The sequence below is a fragment of the Oryctolagus cuniculus genome, chromosome 17, assembly GCF_964237555.1.
Source record: "Oryctolagus cuniculus chromosome 17, mOryCun1.1, whole genome shotgun sequence".
NCBI classification, from domain to species: domain Eukaryota; kingdom Metazoa; phylum Chordata; class Mammalia; order Lagomorpha; family Leporidae; genus Oryctolagus; species Oryctolagus cuniculus.
In genome coordinates, this window is record NC_091448.1 from 23,733,877 (window position 1) to 23,758,104 (window position 24,228).

General features: G+C 48.4%; 1 protein-coding gene across 4 annotated transcripts in view; it reads right to left on the reverse strand.

Annotated features, from left to right (window-relative positions):
• SOCS7 (suppressor of cytokine signaling 7) overlaps positions 1-23,689 on the reverse strand; it is a 45,521-nt gene extending 21,832 nt beyond the window's left edge. Inside the window, exons 1-8 of one of the 4 annotated variants that reach the window (XR_007911516.2) lie at positions 22,494-23,689; positions 15,650-15,714; positions 12,557-12,661; positions 12,013-12,114; positions 11,027-11,157; positions 10,375-10,543; positions 5,407-5,535; positions 2,076-2,164 (exon numbers count right to left, since the gene is read on the reverse strand). Coding sequence is in view for 3 of the 4 variants with exons in the window: in XM_051825624.2 (XP_051681584.2) it covers positions 5,407-5,535; positions 10,375-10,543; positions 11,027-11,157; positions 12,013-12,114; positions 12,557-12,661; positions 15,650-15,714; positions 22,494-23,485 (1,693 nt within the window). In the remaining variant the exon portion in view is untranslated. The remainder of the gene's footprint in view (positions 1-2,075; positions 2,165-5,406; positions 5,536-10,374; positions 10,544-11,026; positions 11,158-12,012; positions 12,115-12,556; positions 12,662-15,649; positions 15,715-22,493) is intronic. The other 3 variants (XM_051825624.2, XM_051825625.2, XM_051825626.2) reach the window with 3 other exon arrangements.
• Between the last annotated feature and the right edge of the window lie 539 nt (positions 23,690-24,228).

Below are 24,228 nucleotides of genomic sequence, written 5' to 3' on the forward strand. Positions count from 1 at the left end.
GCTAAGTAACAGCTTTTGAGCTGCAGTTCTCCCACTGATAAAATGAAAACGGCCTTTTAAGATTTATTTTAGGGGCCTGCGCTGTGGAGCGGTGGGTTAACGCCCTGGCCTGAAGCACCGGCATCCCATATGGACACTGGTTCGAGACTTGCTGCTCCACTTCCAATCCAGCTCTCTGCTATGGCCTGGGAAGGCAGTAGAAGATGGCCCAAGTCCTTGGGTCCCTACACCCACTTGGAAGACCCGGAGGAAGCTCCTGACTCCTGGCTTGGGATCGGCTCAGCTCCAGCTGTTGCGGCCAATCATCGGATGGAAGACTTCTCTCTCTGCCTCCTCTCTCTCTGTGTAACTCTGCCTTTCAAATAAACAAACAGACTCCTTTTAGAATCTATTAAGGGGCGGGCACTGTGGCCCCTTAATAGATTATTTGAAAGGCAGATAGACAGAAACAGAAAGAAAGAGATCTTACATCCACTGATTCACTCCACAAATGGCTCCAACAACCCAGCTGGGGCTGGGTCATACTGAAGCCATGAGCCAGGAACTCCATCTGGGTCTTCCCACAGGTGTCATGGGCCCAAGTACTTAGATCATCTTCCACTGGTTAAGTACCCAGTTCCAATTCCTGACTCCAGCTTACTGCTAATGCAGACCCATGAAGGCAGTGGTGAAAGCTCAGGTAATTGGATTCCTGACACCTACATGGGAGACCTGGACTGAGTTCCAGCTCCCAGTTTTTGCCCCTCACCCCCCACCTCTATAACCCAAGGCCATTGCAGGCATTTGGAGAGTGAACCAGTGGACAAACAGGAGTTTTTTCTCTCTCTGCCTCTCTAATTAAATAATTTAAAAAAGAAAAAGAGAAAAGAATCTGCTGGCATTGTGGTGCAGTGGGTTATGCCACCACTCTCAATGCCAGCATCTCAAATCAGAGTGCAGAGTGCTCTGCTTCAGATCCAACTCCTTGCTAATGTACCTGGGAAGGCAGCAGATGGCTCAAGTACTTCGGCCCATCACCCAGATGGAGTTCCTGACTCCTGGTTTCAGTCTGGCCCAGCCCTGACTGTCACAGACATTTGAAGAGTAAACCAGCAGAAAGAAGATCTCTTTCTCTTTGTCACTCTTTCAAATAAATAAATAAATCTTAAAAAAAAAAAAAAAAAAACTAACCAAGTTCCTGGCACATGACAACCACTTAGTAAACAGTAAAAAATATTACAAGCTCTAGTTCTTAATACAATGTTTAGAATCTTAAAATTTTTGCAGACAGGGTATATTTGTGGAACAAAATGAGCTGTACCTGCACAGCCCCTTATGGTTCTACAAGTAGAGAATTTGGAGAATTCCCTAGTCTGCCCATAAGCAGAGCTGAAGGCCCTGCCCTTGTTGATTACTGCTGTGGTTTGTACTGCATTCACCGTGTATGTACCCTTGCTTTCATCTTCCAATCTGTCCCCTCTTTGAGGTTTTATGCTCTTTGGAGTTGGTGATGTAGCTCATTTTTGACACTGAGTTAAAAAGATAAATATTTGTTCAACAAAAATGCCCTCCCCCACTCCCCAGGGGTGGGCCTTTAGCACAGCAGTTAAGACACTACTTGGGATGTTTGTATTCCCTATTGGAGTGTCAGGGTTCAAGTCATGGCCCTGCTTCTGATTCCAGCTTCCTGCTAATGTGCTCCCTGGGAGGCAGCAGGTGATGGCTCAAGTGGTTGGGTTCTTGTCACTCATGTGAGAAGCACAGATTGAGTTCTGGGGCGCTGACTTTAGCCTGGCTCAGCCCTGGCTACTGCAGGCATTTGGGGAATGAACTAGCAGATGGAAGATCTCTGTCTGTCTTCTAACTGTCCTTCAAATTAAAGACAATGAACAAAAGCCACAAAGTGGAAAAACTGCTAGCAGAGTTGATTCCTATAAGGAAGGATTCTAGCTTTTCCCTTTAACCAAATTGACTACATGAGACTCGACCGTGTTGACAGCACTGAGGCAAACACTAAACGAAGTGAGAATTAATACAGTTCACACCCTGTCGTGCCTTATTTAAATCACTACGATTATAAAAAACATTCCTGTCACCTGGCTCAATCCTGTTCCTGATGTTCTGCCGGAGGCTGCTCTGCAACCGATACTTCTCAGAGCGATTTCTTGGCACCCTGCTTAAGAACCTTAATTTTTGAATCAATAGAAAAGCATGAAGTTCTCATTTTAAGTTCTGATTTTTTGGGTTTTTTTTTGTGTGTGTGTGTGTGTGTGTGTGTGTGTTTGACAGGCAGAGTTAGACAGAGAGAGAGAGACAGAGAGAAAGGTCTTCCTTTGCCGTTGGTTCACCCTCCAATGGCTACGATGGCCGGCGTGCTGCCACGGGCGCTGCGCTGATCCGAAGCCAGGAGCCAGGCTCCTCCTCCTGGTTTCCCATGCAGGTGCAAAGCCCAAGCACTTGGGCCATCCTCCACTGCACTCCCGGGCCACAGCAGAGAGCTGGACTGGAAAAGGAGCAACTGGGACAGAACTGGCGCCCCGACCGGGACTAGAACCCAGGGTGCTGGCGCCGCAGGCGGAGGATTAACCAAGTGAGCCGCAGCGCTGGCCTTAAGTTCTGTTTTATTTCTTACAAATTCCTTATGTTGGCCGGCGCCGCGGCTCAATAGGCTAATCCTCCACCTAGCGGCGCCGGCACACCGGGTTCTAGTCCCGTTCAGGGCGCCAGATTCTGTCCCGGTTGCCCCTCTTCCAGGCCAGCTCACTGCTGTGGCCAGGGAGTGCAGTGGAGGATGGCCCAAGTGCTTGGGCCCTGCACCCCAGGGGAGACCAGGAGAAACACCTGGCTCCTGCCATCGGATCAGCGCGTTGTGCCGGCCACAGCGCGCCAGCTGTGGCGGCCATTGGAGGGTGAACCAACGGCAAAAAGGAAGACCTTTCTCTCTGTCTCTCTCACTATCCACTCTGCCTGTCAAAAAAAAAAAAAAAAAAAAAAAAAAACCACAAATTCCTTATGTTGATATAATTGTCATTTTCCTTTACCCAATGGTATAAAAGCAGAATCCTTCAAACTTCTCATCTCCCTGCCCCACAGAGGTTATATAGACCTTCCCTGAGTGGTCAGGAAGACTGTGTAACAGCAGCAGCAAGAATAGCAAAGTCCAGAGCTCCTAATGGAGCTTTATACTCAACAATGGTAAGGATGACAAAATACAACAAAAACTATTTACTGGGGCTGGCCCTGTGGTGTAGTGGGCTAAGCCTCCGCCTGTGGCGCTGGCATTCCATATGGGCACCAGTTCTAGTCCTGGCTGCTCCTCTTCCAATCCAGCTCTCTGCTATGGCCTAGGGGCCTTGGGCCCTTGCATGCTCATGGGAGACCCAGATGAAGCTCCTGGCTTCTGATTGGCCCAGTTCCGGCTTTTGCGGCCATTTGGGGAGTGAACCAGAGGATGGAAGACCTCTCTCTGTCTGTCTGTAACTCTGTCTTTCAAAAAAACAAATCTTTAAAAAACGAATCATTAAAAAAAAAACTATGTATTCTTTGACAGGAAGTTTAGTACAACATGGGAAAACCCACAGCAGATACTTCCTAACAGACTTGCAATTGAATTCAGTCTACCTGACAATCACTACTGCCTTTCTGGTGAACATTCTCTTATCTTTCCTGTTCCCAAGGAAATGACCTCTGAGAGCTCTCATCTCTCTGTTTCACATACAAATGTTCTGTCTGAATCAGAGGCATTTCAGGGATACCTCTGTATGTCAAATGTTCACTTCATACCATCAAAAATGGGAGCAGTATTCGCATTCATAACCTGGGAAGCAAAGATTCCTTCTTAACATGTTAAGGGACTATCATCAAATTGTAGGAAGAACAATTGCTTTAACAGCCAGGAATAAAAGCTTCATGCATGGCCTCTGGGGGAGCAGACTTTGCTATTATACTGGGTCACACAAGTTAAATAATTAGTGCATCTGACCTCAGAATCAGCCCTTAAGACATCTGAATCTGGGGATCTGGCTAGAAAGCCCATGAGAGCATTTCAGGCATGGAAAGCCAAGACACTGTGGCAAAAAATGTTTTACATGAAGTACCTCTGTGAGTGAGACCCCAGTGGAAGGGCGGGGCCATCAAAGAAGGATGTACTTTTCTCTGAAGGGAGGAGCAGACTTCCACTTTGCTTATGGCCCTATCTAAATACAGATTCTGTGGACTCAAAAGGCTTCCATAGCCTTGGTAGCTCATGTCAAGAGCCTGGGGTGGGCCGGCGCTGCGGCTCACTAGGCTAATCCTCCGTCTTGCGGTGCCGGCACACCGGGTTCTAGTCCCGCTTGGGGCGCCGGATTCTGTCCCGGTTGCCCCTCTTCCAGGCCAGCCCTCTGCTGTGGCCAGGGAGTGCAGTGGAGGATGGCCCAGGTGCTTGGGCCCTGCACCCCATGGGAGACCAGGAAAAGCACCTGGCTCCTGGCTCCTGCCATCGGATCAGCGCGGTGCGCCGGCCGCAGCGCGCCAGCCACGGCGGCCATTGGAGGGTGAACCAACGGCAAAGGAAGACCTTTCTCTCTGTCTCTCTCTCTCACTGTCCACTCTGCCTGTCAAAAAATAAATAAATAAGGGCCGGCGCCGTGGCTCAATAGGCTAATCCTCCACCTTGCGGCGCCGGCACACCGGGTTCTAGTCCCGGTCGGGGCGCCGGATTCTGTCCCGGTTGCCCCTCTTCCAGGCCAGCCCTCTGCTGTGGCCAGGGAGTACAGTGGAGGATGGCCCAGGTGCTTGGGCCCTGCACCCCATGGGAGACCAGGAAAAGCACCTGAATCCTGGCTCCTGCCATCGGATCAGCGCGGTGCGCCGGCTGCAGCGGCGGCCATTGGAGGGTGAACCAACGGCAAAGGAAGACCTTTCTCTCTCTGTCTCTCTCTCTCACTGTCCACTCTGCCTGTCAAAAAAAAATAAAAATAAAAATAAATAAATAAATAAATAAAATAAAATAAAAAAGAAAGAGCCTGGGGTGATCACTGACATTATAAATAAAGAGTGTTAACTTTTAAATCAACAACAGGAGTCACTGTGCACTTACTCCCCATGTAGGACTTCTGTCCTTAATGAGTTGTACTATGAGAATTAACTGTAGAACTTGTTTTCAAACAGTACTTTATACTTTGCATGTGCGGGCGCAACCTGTTGAAAACTTTACTTAGTATAGAGTTGGTCTTCTGTATGTAAAGTTAATTTAAAACAAATCTTAATGAAGAATGGGATGGGACAGGGAATAGGAGGTAGGACGGGAGTAGGGGTATGAGGGCGGGTATGGGGGGGAAGAACCACTATATTCCTAAAGCTGTATCTATAAAATTTGTATTCATTAAATAAAAGCTTTCTTTAAAAAATTAGGCAAAAGAAAAATTAGTGCAACTACAGCCTTACCTGGAACTCTGGATCTCAAGAAATAGAGGAACTTCCCATTCTTGGAGTGCATAATGGCTCTTTTAATGAACTCTACCACGGACTGACAGCGATCCTCAAACTTGGGATGACACCACAGGCTGAAGGTTCCTGCCATGGAAAATTAAGGAGAAGCAAAAAGTTTAAAACTTCAGAAAGATCCTTAATACTGGCTTGAACATTTTAACAATGATTCTCTCTTTCAGGGGATTAGTCTGTGAGCAAGCTAGGTCAACGGTCCCTAAAGCCACCTGTTCCTGCTTAAAACTACAATTAATGAGAAAATGTTCCTTTTTCTAAGATATGTTAGGTCTTATGAGGTTTTGTTAAATAAATTCACATCAGAAAAAAAGGATATAAAAAGACTTTCTAAGTGTTAACACTAATTCTTAAATCAGTTTTCACACACACACTTCAAAGAGGTCATGAAAAATGGAATTAAAAGATAAGGTTATTGTGGTACAACAATTCTGAAAATCATGCATAGTTTTCTCATAATTCACACTTTCTTTTTTTCTTTTTTTTTTTTTTTTTAATTTGAAAGAGAGGAGGAGAGACAGAGAAAGAGATCTTCCATCTGTTGGTTCACTACTCAAATGGATGCAATGGGCAGGGCTGAGCAGATCTGAAGCCAGCAGCCAGGCACTTCATCTGGGTCTCTCACGTAGGTGGCAGGGACCCAAGCACTTGGGCCATCTTCCACTGCTTTCCCAGGCCATTAGCAGGGAGCTGGTTTGGAAGTGGAGCAGCAGGGACTTAAACAGGTATCCATGTGCAGGCAGAGGTTTAACCTGCTACACCACCATGCTGGCCCCTCTATGAACTTACTGAAGGTCTCTCATGTATGTGTGTGTATGTACTTTTTTTTTTTAAGATTTATTTATTTGAAAGGCAGAGTTACAGAGAGGCAGAGGGAGAAAGAAGAAAAGAGGAAGAGGGAGGAAGAGAGAAAGAGAGAGGGAGAGGGAGAGAGACAGGTCTTCCATCCACTGGCCCACTCCTGAGATGGCCACAATGGCTGAAACTGCACCAGTCCGAAGGCAGGAGCCAGGAGCTTCTTCCAGGTCTCCCACTTGGGTGCAGGGGCCCAAGGACCTGGGCCATCCTCCACTACCCTCCTAGGCCACAGCAAAGAGCTGGATGGGAAGTAGAGCAGCCAAGACTCAAACCGGCACCCATATGGGATGCCAGCACTACGGGCGGCAGCTTTACCTGCTACGCCATAGCGCTGGCCCCTGTGTATATACTTCCTATAAAAAGCATAGCAAGTTTAATGACATTCCCTTAAGAAGATCTAAGGGAACAGTCCAGGAACGACAGAAACAGCAGTTTTGTGAGTCTCATTTATTCGTATTTGTGTTAGCCAGAGAAGATCAAGATCTGAGTCTGTCCTCTAACTTCTAAAATCCCACGATCCAACATGTTCCAAAGGCAAAAAAGGAACTTGAACTTCCATGAGTTAAAAAACAACAACAAATTCTAAAAACTAAAGTCCTAGGATCCAAAGGAATCACCCATAAAATGGACTCAGCAAAGGGCTACTAATCTACACTCAGGAAAAGTGCAGATCTGGGTCTATCTAGTTACTCTTACAGTTGCACTTAAAAAGATGAAGACAAATGTTCCATCGCAAACTGGGAACTGAAAGACCCGCAAGGCTTCTGTTATGAATTCCATTTATTCAAGGAAGAGAAGTTCCTTTGCACCAAAAGAAATTGGAGAACAGTCTGCAAGAGCTCTCATTCCTGGCATCTCACTTGTCAGGAACCCAAAGGTCAGGCATTTACTCATCACCCCCTTGGCCTAGTCATGCTTCATTTTAATAGGTTTAACAAAGCGCTGTACTCTGAAATGTTTTATTTAAATTATGATGGGTTTTGTTTTTGTCTGTTTTTTAGGAACATCAGGAAAATAGACAGCAGTCTCTCCCACAGTTACCTAATCCATTTTCAGGTCCTTGAAGTTTCTTTCTCTTCATGCATATCCAAGGTAGAGGTGGGGACAGAGGAAACCATGCTATGCTGAGCTAAACACTACTTCCTGCCTCACAAGAGAAACAGATACAAATAAATCCAACAGAACAAGGGTAAGAGTGGAGACGACACCAGCGTGCCTTAAAGGAGCATGATATAAGCTCTTACTTGAATGTCCAGTAGACGCTCATTTAAGGTTGGTCATGTAGGAAGACTGAGAATTAGGAGGAGAACTTTGAAACTCCCCCCAAACTGTCTATACTTTTCACCTGTAGCATACACAGATTTTTTTAAGGATTTATTTGTTTATTTGAAAGGCAGAGTTACAGGAGGCAGAGGCAGAAAGAGGTCTTCCATCAGCTGGTTTATTCCCCAGATGGCTGCAATGGCCGAAGGTAAACCAATCCAAAATCAGGAGCCAGGAGCTTCTTCTGGGTCTCCCACATAGATGCAGGGGCCCAAGCACTTGGGCTAATCTCTACTGCTCTCCCAGGCCACAACAGAGAGCTGGATCAAAGTAGAGCAGCTAGGACTCGAACCGGCACCATATGGGATGCCAGCACTGCAGGCAGCAGCTTTACCTACTACGCCACGGCGCTGGCCCTGTACACAGATATTTTGACAAAGAATGTATTATCAGGAGCCAGCATTTGGCCTGGCAGTTAAAACACCCACATCCCACATCAGAGGCCTTGGGTTGAATTCTGGTTCCAGCTTCCTGCTAATGCAGACCCTGGGAGGCCGTGGTGATGGCTCGATTGAGTTCCTGCTACCCACAAACCTGGGAGACCAGGACTGAAGTCCCAGTTTCGGCTCTGGCCCAGCCCCAGCCATTTCAGGTATTTGAAGGAATGAACAGACACAAGCTCTATCTATCTTAGTCCATCTTTGTGTTTCTCTCTCTCTTCCTCTCACCACTAATGGCAATCACAAGTTTCTGGTCAAAGTCAGACACAGAATGCCCATATACAGTCAATCCAGAGAGCTGAGTTTCTCTTCTTTCTTTCTTTTTTTTAAGATTTATTTATTTATTTTTGAAAGTCAGAGTTACACAGAGAGAGAAGGAAAGGCAGAGAGAGAGAGAGAGAGAGAGAGAGAGAGAGAGGTCTTCCATCCATTGGTTCACTCCCCAGTTGGTTGCAACAGCCGGAGCTGCACCTATCTGAAGCCAGGAGCCAGGAGATTCTTCCAGGTCTCCCACTTGGATGCAGTGGTCCAAGGACTTAGGCCATCTTCCACTGCATTCCCAGGCCAAAGCAGAGAGCTGAATCAGAAGTGGAGCAGCCGGGATTCGAACCGGTGCCCATATGGGATACTGGCACTGGAGGCAGCAGCTTTACCCACTACGCCATAGCACTGGCCCCAAGAGAGCTAAGTTTCAAAAGTCAGCTTCTAGACATGACTGGAACATGAAGCACCACCTGACTGCAAAGCAAAAGGTGCCACCGGTAGAATGGCAGATAGTCTATGGCACATTGATCTCTCAAATTCTAGCTTTCAGGGCCAGCGCTGTGGAGTAGTGGGCTAGGCCTCCACCCGTGGCATCGGCATCCTATATGGGCACCGGTTCGAGTCCTGGCTGCTACACTTCCGATCCAGCTCTCTGCTATGGCCTGGAAAGCAGCGGAAGATAGCCCAAATGCTTGGGCCCCTGCACCCATGTGGGAGACCCAGAAGAAGCTCTTGGCTCCTGGCTTTGGATTGGCCCAGCTTCAGATCGGCCCAGCTCCAGCCATTTCAGCTATCTGGGGAGTGAATGAGCCGATGGAAGACCTTTCTCTTGTCTCTCCCTCTCTCTGTAATTCTACACCTCAAATAAATAAAATCTTAAAAAACAAAACAAAAAAAAACCTCTAAGCGTTCCAATAAATATTTCCTAAGAGACTACAAACCTGACCATAAGAAGAAGCGATCACCACCATGCGCCTGACAGGAAGTAACTACAAGGTAAAGATGTGACTATCAGGCAAGGTAATCAGGACAGAACAGCCACAGAATCAACACTGGAGTCTCCTTGTATATGCAACTTAACAGAAAGTCCCTAAATGATAAGGTTAATTACGAAAAATGCTCAGGAGACTAATATCTTCCTTTTACCAAAAGTTTCCCTGGGAGCTAGCATTTGGTACAGCGGTTAAGTCACCACTTGGGATGCCCTCATCCAATATAAGAATGCCTGGCTGGAGTCCTGTACTCCGCTAATATGTATCCTAGGAAGTAACAGATGAACAGATGAGAGTTCACGCAAATGTCTGGGTCCCTGCTGTCCACATGTTGGAAACCTGGATTAAGCTCTGGGTGCCTGGTTTCAGCCTGACTCAGCCCTGGATGTTGCAGATATTTGGGGAAAGAACCAGCACTCCCTCCCTCCACCTGTTTCTCTCTACCGTTCAAAGAAACTGGCTCTGTTCTTGGAAATCTAATGGTTTTGTTCCTCCTATCTGGAGGAACAAAAAAAAAGTTGCTGAAAGAACTTTTAAATGGATCTTCTCCCTTCCCTATCCCCTCCAACATTCTTTCTGGTGACGGAAACCAGGGCCCAGAACAACACTGAATTGAGTCTGTGAGAGCTTTCTCACTATTTATAGTCTCATCCCCATGACTCCTCATGAAGGAGTCAGACAGCAAAGGCAGGGAAAACAAAAAGGGAAGCAGGCTCTCTTAAAGCCCCCGCATTCTGGGACCCGTATGGACACTGGTTCAAGACCCGGCTCTCCACTGTTGATCCAGTTTCCTGCTAATGTGCCTGGGAAAGCAACGGAGGATGGCCCAAGTGCTTGGGTCCTTGCACCCACGTGGGAGACCTGGAAGAAGCTCTTGGCTCCTGGCTTTGGCCAGGCCCACTCCTGCTCATTGCGGCCTCTTGGGGAGTGAACCAATGGATGGAAGATCTCTCTGTCTCTTCTCTCTGTGTAACTCTAACTTTCCAATAAATAAATAAATAAATATTTAAAAAAAAAAAAACCCACACTCTTACCTCTGTAGTGCTCCATCCTAGTGTGGTGGGTGATACCCTGTGATCGGAAACTGAGGCTCAGGATGTAGCGAGGGTCAGAACTGTCTCGTACCAAGAAAGAACCATCTGGCTTTCCTTTCAGCTTCATCTCGGCATCTTCCCAGTTCATTGGCCCCCAATACCAACCACACTATCAAAGGCAAGAAGCAGTCAAGTAGTTAACAGAAAAATGACATAGTTGTCAGCAATCTATCTTATCAAGGAAGTAGCTCTCACCCCCATTCTCCAAAGTATTTCAATAGGTGAAAGCCGCTATTCATGTGTAAACCATTAAGAGTGAACATCAGGCTCATCAAGCTTCTAGTCCCCCAAAGTACCAGGAGAGTAATTTACAATTCTACTACCAAGGACCCAACAAAGGAGAGGAGAGGGAACTGGGTCAGTTAATCTATCAAAACCAGGTTAGGCTATGTAAACACTTCTCCACATTCTCCCTTTTTCATGTTCGAATCTTTCCCCCAATTCAATTTTGTTACTTCTTTTATGTAGTAACAGTATATTATTTTTGTCACTATCAACAGGGTGGCAAGAAAACTCCTCTTCCTCTTGAGAGCCTGGGTAGGGCAGTGGGGATGTGGGAGGGAGTGTGCTGTCAGTCTTCAGCACCACCTACCTTCTCTAGCTCTCGAAGACTGGCTGCAAAGCTGCTCGAGTCAGGCCGGTAGAGGGGACACTGGAGGTGCTGGGGGGGCTGGCTGTGCAGGGATTCAGCTGCTCGAATGGGAGCAACCCGGGGAAATGCATCTGCAGAGCAACAGAGTGGTGGTCACTGTTTACCTGTGCGACACCCAACCACAACAGACCCTCCCACCCCCCCAAAAAAATGCTAACTGAAGAGGGACAAAGCATTAGAAGCTAAGCTGGAAAGGGTGGAAGCCAAAGCAGTGGGGAAGAGCTGGATGGGCTGGAACAAAAAGCTGTGTGGGCTTGTGTAAGCTGTGAAGGATGGGTGGGGGCACTGAACCCCAGGAAAGGGGTGGGGAGCTGCTCACTAACCTGACTAAGGTGACTACTTCAGAGGCTTCACCAGCCTAGAGCGATTCCAACTTCTCCCACCTCGAAGTGAAGTGCCGACAAAGCAGCCTTGGAAATAGTGACTCTCTTACTTGCCCAGGAAGAGTAACGATTTTGCCAGGCAAGTAGAAAAGAATGTCGATTTCATTCATTTCATTCCTTGGGTACAGCAGGCTGGCAAAGCAGGTGTGGGCTACTAAATGCTTGGTACTTATTTACAAGGCTGCAGTAAATACCAGAGCTTAAAAAAACCACAGAACTTTGAAAATCAGCAACATATTAAATCTTCACTATCCTGAAATTAAGATTATTTCTTAAGTGGCATCTACCCAAGGAGTGCAAAGTTTCAGCAGCAAAGAAATGAAAAATTCAAGTATTTTGTCCCCAATAAAACTCAGATTCACATCCATTAAAAAAAAAAAAGAGGGGCAAGGGGACTCAGAAACTCCAGTTCTCAGCCTATTTCCAAGAAGTTCTGGTCCAGCCAAGGGGAAACATTTAAGCTTTCTCCTAAGTTGTTCTTTCCATAAACAAATTTCTCCCATCCTTCAACTCTCACAAGTCTTGCCGCTGAACTAAGCTAACCTGGGGCATGGGGTGGAGGAGGCGGAGGAAGGGGGAAAGACTGCAAGGAAGACCCCATCGGAGCCACAAGGACAGATGTAGGCAGCGTCCCACTGATATCATCTAGAAGAGAGAAAAAAGCAAGAGGTTCAGAAACACGAGCACAGAATGAGCGAGGTGGAGGCAGGAGAGGGAGGAGGACTGTAAGGCTGTGTCTGGGGCCTGCCTTTAATCCCACCTTTTTGCAAGAGGGCAACCATCATCTTACTCTGGTTGGCTTTGCTTAGAAAGCAGAAGAGGAAGAATATTCCTAAAGCATGCCAATAATAGCAGCAGATTGAGGGCAGGTAAATGTCAATCTAACATACGGGCAGTAAATATTACAACGTGCAGATAACAGCCCGGTTTAACTATCTAGGGAGATGACAGGGGTGCTGAGAAAGTGACAGGAAATCATAGGGTCATCATTAAAACCAATAAACTTGCTTGACCCTTGGCAAAAAACAAGTCTCTAGAGCTCACCCTCCCTCTAGGGCAAAAAGGCACACAGAGGACGGGACTATACCTAGGAGGCTGAGGCTTCTTCTCGGAGGAGGAGGGGGAGTTGGAGGGTGTGGAGAGGTCAGGCCCTGCTGAGAAATGTCCACGTCCACAAGCGACACTGTTTCACCTGAGGGATTCACGGAGCAAGCAGGTTACAGAGGCACCTTGCCCCAAGCTGGAGCCAGAAGCAAAGGGAAGCAAAGGGCAAGCAAGGGAAGCTAGAGGTCCGCAGGTCTCAACAAGTGCAAAACCAAATGCTCCCCAGGGCTGAAATCACCCTCAAGGCCAGTCAGTTTAGAATTCTATCATTCCTCTGCCCTGCTAAGGGTCAAGTGTTCTTTAGGACAATAACATGACAGTGGAAAAGCCATCTAGTTAATGCTAGTTCTTCACTGACATAGAACATAATCTTCTTTATCAAATGAAAATATTTGTAAAGAATGAAACACTTTAAAAACTTGTATATCAATTTCTGCCTTAGGGAGTAGGGCAAGTTATGCCAAACAGACATGGAAAAATCAAGAACCTCAAAATTTTAAGAACTGCACGGTAAGCTGAGTGCAGATACAGGCCCCAATGCTAGCCTTAATTCCTCCTAGATGGCTTTCCACATCTAGATTTTCCAGAGTACTCACCCATCAGAGAATCTACTATTTAAGTAAGAGATCAGTTAGCTCCTAATACCTAAGGCTACTACTAAGGCTGAAGATCTATTTACAATCCCAAAAAGTAACTACTCCCAGTTAGCCAAAAGCCAGGTAAGCTAGTTTTCCAGTAAGAACTGGGCAGGGGCAGCACATGATTTCTCCCACTTTGCAGTATGTCATCCAGCCCTTTCTCTGCATATATATTACTCCTTGCATTCAATCCCTCTCCACCCCAGTCACTTCAGGAAGGAGTGCATTTCTTCTTCTTTTTAAGATTTTAATTATTTGAAAGGCAGAGTTACAGAGGGAGAAACACAGAGCACCATCTTCTGTTCACTGGATCACTCCTCAAATGGTTGGGCCAAAGCCAGGAGCTCCATCCAGGTCTCGCAAGTGGGCAGAAAGGACCCGAGCACTCGGGCCATCCTGTGCTTCCTTAACAGGCACATTAGCAGCAAGCTGAATCACAAGTTAAGCACCTAAGACTTGAACTTGTGCCCATATGGGATGCCGGCACTGCAGGCAGCAGCCCAACCAGCTGCGCCACAATGCCAACTCCTGAAGTGTATTTCATTAACATAGGTTGACAGCCACAAATAAGTTTGCTTGGTGAAGGTCAGGACCCAGGATCTCTCTAATTTAACGCACAAGGTGTAATTTCTAACACCCTTTCCTTATTCAGGGCTGAACTAGTCCCTCAGCTAGTATTTTAATATTTCCCAGTGGGGCCAACATTGTGGTATAGTAGGTTAAGCCTCCACTCTCGGCGCCAGCATCCCATATAGGCACTGGTTCACGTCCCTGCTGCTCTTCTTTAGATCCAACTCCTTCTATGGCCTGGGAAAGCAGTGGAAAATGGCCCAAGTGCTTGGGCCCCTGCACCCACATGGGATACCCAGAAGTAGCTCCTGGCTCCTGGCTTCAGATTGGCCCAGCTCCGGCCATTGTGGCCATTTGGGAAGTGAACCAGCAGATGGAAGACCTTTCTCTGTCTCTCCCTCTCTGTAATTCTACCCATCAAATAAACAAAATCTTTAAAATATATATTTCCAGTTAAGAAAATGAGGTGACCAGTATCACTAAAAGTCCAGGAACTGGGTTTTCAGAATCTAAATACACAGTTTGTTTTACAAAGGTCTTGATTACTAGGATTAAAAAGACATGCTGCCTACAGGGTAAGACTCAGGTATGGGCCTAGGGTAAAAACAGACACCACTGCACCCTCCTCCCGACACCTTCTCCACTAGACGTCTACACAGGTATCATCATTTGTTTGGACAGTTCACAACAGTCTATCCACCTGGCAGGTCCCACTGGCCTGCTTAACATCCTCCTGGAAATGCCTGTTACCAAATCATCATTCTTCCAATCACCTTTTTGAGGGTCACAATAGCCAAAGGAATTTAACACTGAAATTTTTTGGTGAAGATTTATTTATTTGAAAGACAGAGTCACACAGAAGAGAGAGAAAGACAGACCCTCCATCCCTTGGTTCCCTTTCCAAATGGCAGCAGGCCGAAGCCAGAACTCCATCCTGGTGTGCCACACGGTGGCAGGGACCTAAGCAGTTGGGCTATCTTCTGCTGCCTTCCCAGGTGCATTAGTAGGAAGCTGGATGGAAAGGGGAGCAGCCAGGACTTGAAATGGCACTCCAAGATGGAGTTTCAGTGTTCCAAGCAGCAGCTTAACCTGCTGTGTCACAACACCGGCCCCAAGACTGGAGATTTTTGTAAAGGCTTCTCAGTCACAGCCAACAGGAAGTACTCAGTTTCTGTGACTAAGGAAGTGTGGGACGGACTCTTTTCTATAGCTCATTCAAGCCCCAGTTCCACATCTGACGGACATAACAGAAAGTCTCCCTCTGATTAGGTTCTTCTTAAAGAGAGAAGGCAGTTACCCACTACCCTGAGTAAACTCAACAGCCTTCTTACTTTAGCAACTGTGTTCCCTGCTGCAAGAGCAGAGACTGAAATGAGATGCAATAAAGAACTCTAACAGCTGCAGGCACTGCTAGCCTCTAAATGGGTAAGATAAGAGTTCACGTAATCTCTCTGCCCAAAGTCTTTAAAAATAGACCAGATAATCATGGATCACTTTTATCAGCCAATCCACAAACTCCCTTGGAAGCAAGGATAGGAACTGCATGACTTCTGGAGAGTCTTTTATGCACTGTGAGCCTATAAATTTGTAATTCCTACTTTTAATGTATGTGTGCTGACCCTGAACTATAACTGCTACCGTCACCCAATTATCAACAAGCAACTTTTACCCCCAACTCTAATGCATCCAAAGTCAAGGCACATCCCAGACCATAAAAACAGCCTCACCCCAAGCCCAGTGGACGCTGAATAAAGGAAAGTACCACAGACACGCCTCAAGCTGCCTCTGCCACATAATCTGCAAGTGTGTTGCCCAACCGGTCCTCTGGCTCTCAGACGTCAGAAGACAGTAAAAGATACCACCCTTACCTGTAAATAGGGGGCTGAAGGAGACCGGAGAAAAGGCACTTTGAGTTCTTGTCAACCTGGGTTTCCTAGGGGGCAGAAAGCACACAGAGAATGAAGGGGAGAAATGAACACACATGCATTTAAATTACTACAACACTCAATTGCAGATGTACTGTGAAACAAAACAAATCCTCGTTAGTCACTGTCAACAATACTCCCGTAATAAAGCTTAAAATTTGGAGGTAGAATAAAATAATTAAGGCAATTCCTTAAATAGATTTGGCTACAGAATTCATCAGCCTACAAAGCAATAAGAAATCCCTTTGGATCTCTCCACACCTAGCACATTATAAAGTAAAGCACCTTGAGTGGTAATTCGTAATTAGCAAGACCATTTTAAAAGGAAGTCAGATGCAGAGTTGCTTTCCATCGGGGAGCCAAGAAAAAGCCTCCAGACCTGAAAAGGAGCCAGTGCAGGGCCTGCATGCAGAAGGTCCCAAAGTGCATCACAGAAGAGATTAGGACCTGAGAACAGTACTACAGGATGCACAGGCAATCTTCAGCCAGGAAGACCTCTCATTTCTCAACAACTGCCCCAAAGCATCAATCAAAGCCATCAGCTAACCAATGGCCTCCTCCAATCATGGATCTCTTCCACCTGTCTCTGAGCTACCAGTCTTACAGCTCTCTCTCTGCGACTCTCCCTTGATGCTGCTCCAGACACAGCCTGAAAACCCAGATCTCCTTTTGATCACACACCAAAGGTAACTTCATTTTGTACTAATCTTAACAGGCTTTTCAGCAAGAATTGAAAGAAATCCCAAAGACTCCAGAAAAGACTTGCTGGCGAGAAATGCACTAAACCCAAAAAACTCACTCCAGAATGACCAAATTGACTACAAGAGAGAGAACTTGTTGTTGGCCGGCGCTGCGGCTCACTAGGCTAATCCTCCGCCTGTGGTGCCGGCACACCGGGTTCTAGTCCCAGTCAGGGTGCCGGATTCTGTCCCAGTTGCCCCTCTTCCAGGCCAGCTCTCTGCTGTGGCCCAGGGAAGTGCAGTGGAGGATGGCCCAAGTGCTTGGGCCCTGCACCCCATGGGAGACCAAGAGAAGCACCTGGCTCCTGGCTTTGGATCAGTGCAGCGTGCCAGCCGCAGCCCTCCGGCCACGGCGGCCACTGGAGGGTGAACCAACAGCAAAAGGAAGACCTTTCTCTCTGTCTCTCTCTCACTGTCCACTCTGCCTGTTAAAAAAAATAATAATAATAAAAAGAGAGAGAGAGAACTTGTTGAAGTGATGGAAACATGCTATATGCTGTAGTGGAGATTATGCTGAGTAAATTAGTTTGTCAAAATTAATAGAATTGGACACGACACCTAACAAAGGTAAATTTTGTGGCACATAAATTGCACCTCAATAAACCAGACTTTTAAAAAATCCCACCCAGAATGGACAGAATCCAGGAATTATACCTATAATTATAGTGCCTACTCCAGGCATTGTAGCTAGCTCACCTTCCAAAAATACTCTCATCCAAAGGACTAAACAGAACTTAGAACTCTTTTTAACTACCAACTACCCAATAAAGGAAGGCAAAAATAAAATCTAAAATGAAATCCTATTTAAGATTATTTGACTTCCAATGTTTATGTCTTAATGCAGCTAAGCAACTCAGAATCACTCCAAATAAAACTCCAGGACCACACCAGGAACACTTTACTCAGAGAGCTGAAGCATCCATCACTCCCTTCTCCTGACCCATCTTTCGAACTCCCTCTGCAACTACCTGCAGGCGGAGACTCTGAATGCCACACCCAAAGCACAGAGCCAGAGCCAGGGCCGCCCAACAGCAGACACACTCACACGGCATCTCTGTTTATAGACGTTGCTCATGACTGTCTGCAGCTTGGTTCCAGTAACCCAGGGGGCAGGAACAGAACGTTAATCCAACTGGACATGAACTTAGGACTGTTGATGAGCTTCCAAGCTGACTTTCATTTGATAATCTGTGGGTAAAACACTAAACTCAGCAAGTAGAAACCTAAAGCACTGGCCTTTCAGAAGGTTCACACCTCAGCCATTTGGCCGTTTGCCTCTTTTCAAAGGAAGCTGCATTACGCTGCCATCTGCCCATGCTGGGGACGAGCCGCTCAGCGCCAAGCGCTGAAGAACGGCAGTACCCACATGCACACATCTTGCGGAGGCCTTCTCACTTCAGCTCATCTTATCCCCCACCCCCGGCATTCTGAAGAAGAAAATCATAATTTCTAGGATGTAGAAAAAGAAAAACACATCTGAATCTCAACCCAGGCAGAGCCATTTTAGAGGGCCAGGATGGTTTTTCCTGGCAATAAAGGGGCCTCGTGGCTTGGAGCTAAGACAGGTGAAAGGTCTAAGCGCCTGAAAAGCCAACGTTCAACATGTACACTTTCCTCTCTCTTCAGGAGACAGCGCCTAACTAAAAACCCAAAGCAGCCTCTCCTCAAGGGCCCTGAGAGCATTCCAGTGAGTCATTCATGAAATGACAGATACAGAAGACAAAGCAGAACAAGCAGCAAGGGAATGATTAAAATAAAAGTGAGGACAGTGGTCACCTGGTGGAAGGGCAGAAGATGTTATCAGGGAGCAGCAAAGGTATCAATAGCATTCTCCATATCTGCTAAGCTTGTTGATGGGTATCTAGGCATGCGTCTCATTATTACTCAAGTACATACTCTGTCCTTACCCTCTTTTGGATATATGAAACATTAGAATGATAAAGGCCCATTATAAACTGCCATGCTACTTTTTGGAGAGCAACAAAAATGATGTGGCTCCAGACAACATTTCAACCTCTACCCCACATTGCCACAGCAGACCCCTCCCTGGATCACCTAGACAAGAATCAGGGTTACAGTCCTGCCACTCTAACTCCGCCAGTGCACCCTAGCAGCAGAGACATGTGAGGGACAAGGTGGAGTCGGGCAGTATTTGGTAGGCTGCGCCTCAGGTGACAGAACAAGACAGGGGCAAAAGGCTTTATGCAAAGGTCTTCTTTAAGGCTAGCAATCCTTTGTGTCTTCAATGTCATTGTAGGTAACAGAGACGGAATGCCTCCATCCAGTTCTACGACAGCAGATTTATGAGATACAAGGAGCTGGAAAGCATTAGACAGGATGGTGACATGTAAATATAACCACTGGCCAGTTTCAAATTCCTTGAACTCTAAAATAGAATGAAATAATGCCTTTTCTCTCTTATCTACATATCCCCTCTACGGATGCTTAGGACTTTACAAATGTCTTTTTCTAAAGTATCTTCCAAACTAGGATGTCCAAACATCAGGTTTTGCAGCCCTAATGTACCTCTACCCCTACTAACGCATGCAGTGCCAAGTCAGCCAGCCTGTGCCATTTCCAACACGTCATCAGCCAGTCTCTGTTCATGTGCTACAGGCACAAAAACCATGTGTTCATTTTTAGTTCCAATACACAGACATCTGTGCAGCAAGGTCAGATCCAAAATCCCCCATAAACCAAGTGCAGAACCTATGGAGGGAGCTCCCAGGGAAAAGCCAATAGGCATAGTCCATGACCTAAAATCTCAGAAATGATGCTGGCAGGAAGAGTGTTAAGGAGTGAATGGTACAAGACTCAAACGGACAGAGATGTCTAAAGCCAAGAGCTCATTCTAAAAGAATAGTCGCCAACCATAAACATTTCATGAAAAATAACTAAAAAGATCAGTAAGTGTGGACCTAAAACCCACACATAAAATCAGAATTTGCTCACCACACCATCAAATCATTTTGCTCTCAGCAAGTCACACTATGACTCAAAAGGACTCCTTCAGACCTGAAGATCCAAGGAATCAAGGAAAAAGGTTTCTCATGTCTGCCAGGTCTGTCCACAACAGCAGGGCCCCAAACTGGTGCCAAGGCAGCCTGCCTCTCTTCCCAGAATTGTATCTTTTTCCCCAAATAGATAGGAAAACTGCTACAGAGAACTGTTCTCCATTTCTCTATCTCACTGCCAGTAATAGCCTCAACTTTTAACTCAGTAAAAGCAAATCTTGAAAAGTGAACAAAGATACCCATTTCCAACCGAGAGATGTATCATATGGGGATTCAAAAAGGTCAGCTCAAATGCTATTTCGCACTAAATTCACAGGAAGACAATCAGTCAACATATGTGAAACAGAAAAGGGAACTCCACTGGTTTTCCTGAAATAGTCAAGTTCTTCCTATACTAACCGTGGCCCACAGGCATCAAGCCCAGCTCTCTGAATCTCAACATATGTGTTTTTAAGGCCTCACCCATTCCCCCAGAACAGAAACCTGATTAGTTGGTGGGCCTCTTATTTCACTTACAGCAAAGTCCTCTGAGCTCATTTGTACTACACTTTAAACTCCGGATAACCAGGTCAAGTGCACATGGCAGACTCCAATGCATCCGAAAGGAAGCAAAGTTTTGCTTGGTGTTAAAATATGACAACTGTTTAGATTTATAAGCTGATAACAGGAAGTACTTTCTAGTCAATAGCTGTGAAAAGGTAAACGCTGAGACAGGGCAAAGACAGTCATGCCCAGAGGTTACTGCAAATGCCTCAAATTACACAGCAAGACTGCAGAGGCCCATAATTAACTCCAACCAACAACGCAGGGAAAGGCACATACCCTTAGGCAAAAGACTGAAATTTCTCAATGCTTCCAGATCCCCTAATCAAAACAAGAGAACAAGGTAAGAAACCCAAACTCGTCCTCCTCCCAGTAGGACAGGCTTCTCAGGAGGTGCAGATCCACAGGCATCACCACTACCCTGGCGAGACTCACCAAGTTTCTCACAGCTGCAAGGCTGCCAGCAAGACTGGCACACAGTGAGCTGCGGAGAAGCTCGCAAGCAGCACCCAATTCTAAGCAGAGAAAAAAATCATCGGTTCATTTTTTTTCTTTTCCAGAAAACACAAAATATTCCATCCAGATTTCTCCCGTCTTCACTCTATTCCCATCAGGATAAGAACAAGCCAGTCATCACTCTCCCATGAGAACAGCAGACAGACGTGGCCTCCATCCCAGGGCTGATGTTGGAGGTCTACATGCAGGAATGCAGACTTCCACATTCACTGCATAACACGCACACGCCGCCTCCAAACAGCAGTCGCCCAACGTTTACACACACACCTAGTTCTTCTCCAATTCATCAGAAAAAGCCCTTGGACCAAAAAATGTAATTCTCCAGTGCTCTGAACTAAGCTTCTTTGCAGAGCTACGGCCCAGTTTGCTCTGCAGTAGAAATCTGTATTGTGCTTAGTGAGAGGGTTGGTGACAGAGAAGCCAATGAGTATTAAATTCTGCTTCCAAAGGCAAAAAAGTATAATGTTACATGCCTTTTCCTCTTCCTAATCTATTAGACACAGCAGCTAATTTCACGCCACACCTCATATTTGGCGTCTCTGGAATCTTGGGCCAAGTCCTGGTCAGTATAAAATAAAGGCAAGACAAACCACAAGAAAATTAGCAACGCATCGGATGTCCCCAACCACAGCTTCTATCCCACCCCTCCCCTCTGATGAGAATTTCATCTGGATGGCTAAGTGGAGCACCGAATGCAGAGCCTACCACAGAAACGCTGTTTCAGCAGCCCGACACTCCTCAGGCTGAGCTCCCACATGAGCGCACTGGGAGGCAGATGCCAAAACACGGGCCCACCAAAAGAGGTAACACACTGATTTCTTTAGGGAGTCTGGGTTTGGCCTGACCCCCAAGAGGAGTCCATGGCGCACCTAGCAGTGCAGAAAGGGCAACAAAGCCAAGCTGATCTCACTGTCCTCCTGGAGTACTGACCAAATTTCCCTTGAAGAGAGAAGTCCATGTACGAGGGGTTCCTAGCCCAGGACTTTTTTATTTCCAATTCAAACTCTTGGGCCCCAGACATACTGATCTTCTCAAAAAGCTCCCCAAGTGAGGCTAGGGCTCGGTAAGTTATCAATTTAAGTCTACCTGTCCCTCAGCCTTCATTTGTGGCTGCCAGTAGGTATCAAGAATCCATCATCCAAGCAGAACCAAGACCAACTTCAATCTTTCTAAGAACCCTTCAGATGTACAACCCACTATGGCAATTACCACAAAGGAAATCTCATTTCATGGCCACCGAAGTTGATGACTTTCTACACAGACAATACAGCTCCAACCCTGAATGTCAGAGGTCAGTCCATCTTTCAGAAAGGCAGGCAAAAACTGCAATGTCTGAGTGTGGCATTTTCATCAGCTGGCCTAGACAGCTGTCCCACCTTCTACACCTCACTCAGAATTCTCAAGGGCGCTACAGAAAGCAAAGCTACTTTCTGTTCTCACAGTGCTCAGCACACAGGCTTGGGACACCAAGGGAATGACCAGAAAAACATTAAATTCTGAATGCTGACACCCTGATGGCAGGCCTACAAGTGCACCACTTCCTCACATCATTTGTATGCATGAAGGTGACAGGAGGCAGGGTTCTGGTACCCAGAGAGAATGAGCAAAGTGGTCAAGGGGCAGCACCAGGTTTTCACCCCAAAGGCCAAGCATCTCCAGCAAACTCTCTCCCAGGGGTAATGCTAGACAGGCACCCTGGAAACCCCTGAGGTCCCAAGGTCCCGGGGATTGGCTGGGATGGGGGTCTCAAATCATCCCCCAACAACAGAGATGCTAACTCTTAAAGAGTTGAAAGCTGTTGCCACAATTAGCTCTGATCTAATGCAAGAGCTGGCACCCCATTTCGCCCCAAATCTCTGCCCCCTCGTGAGAACTGCACCTTAACAACTGCCCAGATCGCAGGCAGCCGCAGAAATGACATCCGAGAAGGAAGTGTGGGGCACCCCCCCACCCCCGGCCCCCGGGCGATCTCACCTCCCCGCGTCCAGCTCCCGGCCCGCAGAGCCTCCCATGTCCGTCAGGCTCGCGGCGGAAGCAGCCAGCTCTCCAGAATGCCTCTTGCCGGCCCCGTCACCAGCGCCCGAGCCACCGGTGCAGCTCTTCGTGCGAAAGAGACGACTGAGGCGGATTTTGAAGGAGCCCTTCCGAGAAGGGCCCGCCAGCGGCCGGAGGGGCCCAGGCGGCGGCGGGGGCGGAGGAGGGTGCTGCTGCTGCTCCCCTCTACTCAGGCGCCCCGGAGGGACCAAGTCTTGCAGCGGGAAGGGCGCCGGGGGCAATTCGGGGCCCGGGGGCTGCAGCAGGAGCCGGGTGCCGCCGCCGCCGCCGCCTCCTCCTCCGCGGCCCGGGCTGCTGAGCTCCTCTTCCGAGCAGCTGTTAGTCTCCAGGCTCTCGGCCTCCGATTCCAAGGCCTCCAGGACCAGCAGTGCGTCGCTCGTTTCCGTGGGGTCCTCCCCGGCCTGCGGGGTGGCAGCAGGCGGCTGAGGCTGTGGAGGGGGCGCCTGCGGGGGGCACGGGCACGGGCACGGGCAGCAACCCCCACCGACTGTCTTGACCCCCGGCGCCGCCGGCTGCCGGAGCCCCAGAGCCGCCAGCTGCGCCTCGAGTCCAGCCACCGGACCCCAGGTCCGCTCGAGCGCCAGTCCCGGCGGCAGGGCCTTGGGGTCCAGGGCACAGCGGTGCCGGGGGCACAGCAGTTCCGAGGGTCTCGGCTCCGGAGCCGCCTCCGCGTCCTGCTCCTCAGGCGGCCGACCCACGTTGCGGAACACCATCAGCTGCGGCGGCCGAGAGCCCCGCGGGCCGGGCCGCGTGAGGAAGGGTGGCGGCGGAGGGCCATGGCCTGGGGGCGGCGGCGGCGGCGGCGGGCCTGGCTCGGGGGCCGCCTCTCCATAACCGAGGAGGCGGCTCAGGACGCGGTAGGAAGCGGCCGCCGCCGCCGCCTCGCCATCCCGGAGCTCGGCCCCCTGCATCGGGGAGAGGGAGGGAGGGCGGGCGGCTGGGAGCCGGGCTGGGGTGGGGACTAGGCCGGGCCCCGCCGGAGCCCCGCCCGCCGCGGCCCCCGGAGCGACAGCGCTAACGGCCGCCGCGGCCTCTGCCTCATAGAGGGGGGCGGGGGGCGCGCGGAGCCCAGCGCGAGCCCAGGCCGCGCGCCGCCGCCGCCGCCGCCGCCGCCGAAGACCGCCCCCCTGGAGTGGCGTCACTTCCGGGGGGCTTGGCCACGCCCCTTCCCCGGGCGTGCTCGCCTCGGTCTCCACGGCGCGTGTGACGTTGAGCGCGCCCCGCGCCGCTATTGGCTGTGAGCTCGTTCTCTTCTGGCGTGGGTCTCCCTCAAGACCCCAGCTTTTTCACTTCCTGGGCGGTCAGGCCCAGACCATGCCTGTGGCTGGAATAGATGCTGGTGTCCTGGCAGAGAGCCGCTGGCTTTGGGACTCCCTGCGGGTCTTGGCCCACCTGTGTGACCTTGGCCGAGTCATTTCATCGTCCATCTGACGTCCAGGGAATTGTCGATTGACTGCCTGAGCACTGCTCTAGACCCAGGGGTGTGCTGGTGCGGGCTGAACAGCCGGCTCTCTGGGGGAACAAAGAGTGTGTGTGTGTTCTGGTAGTGGTGACATAGATCTGCACTTCTGGTAGTGTAGGCACATACATTTGTCATAAATTTTGCTGCTACAAAGAAAGAGCACCACACAATAGTATAGCAGATTCCGTATAT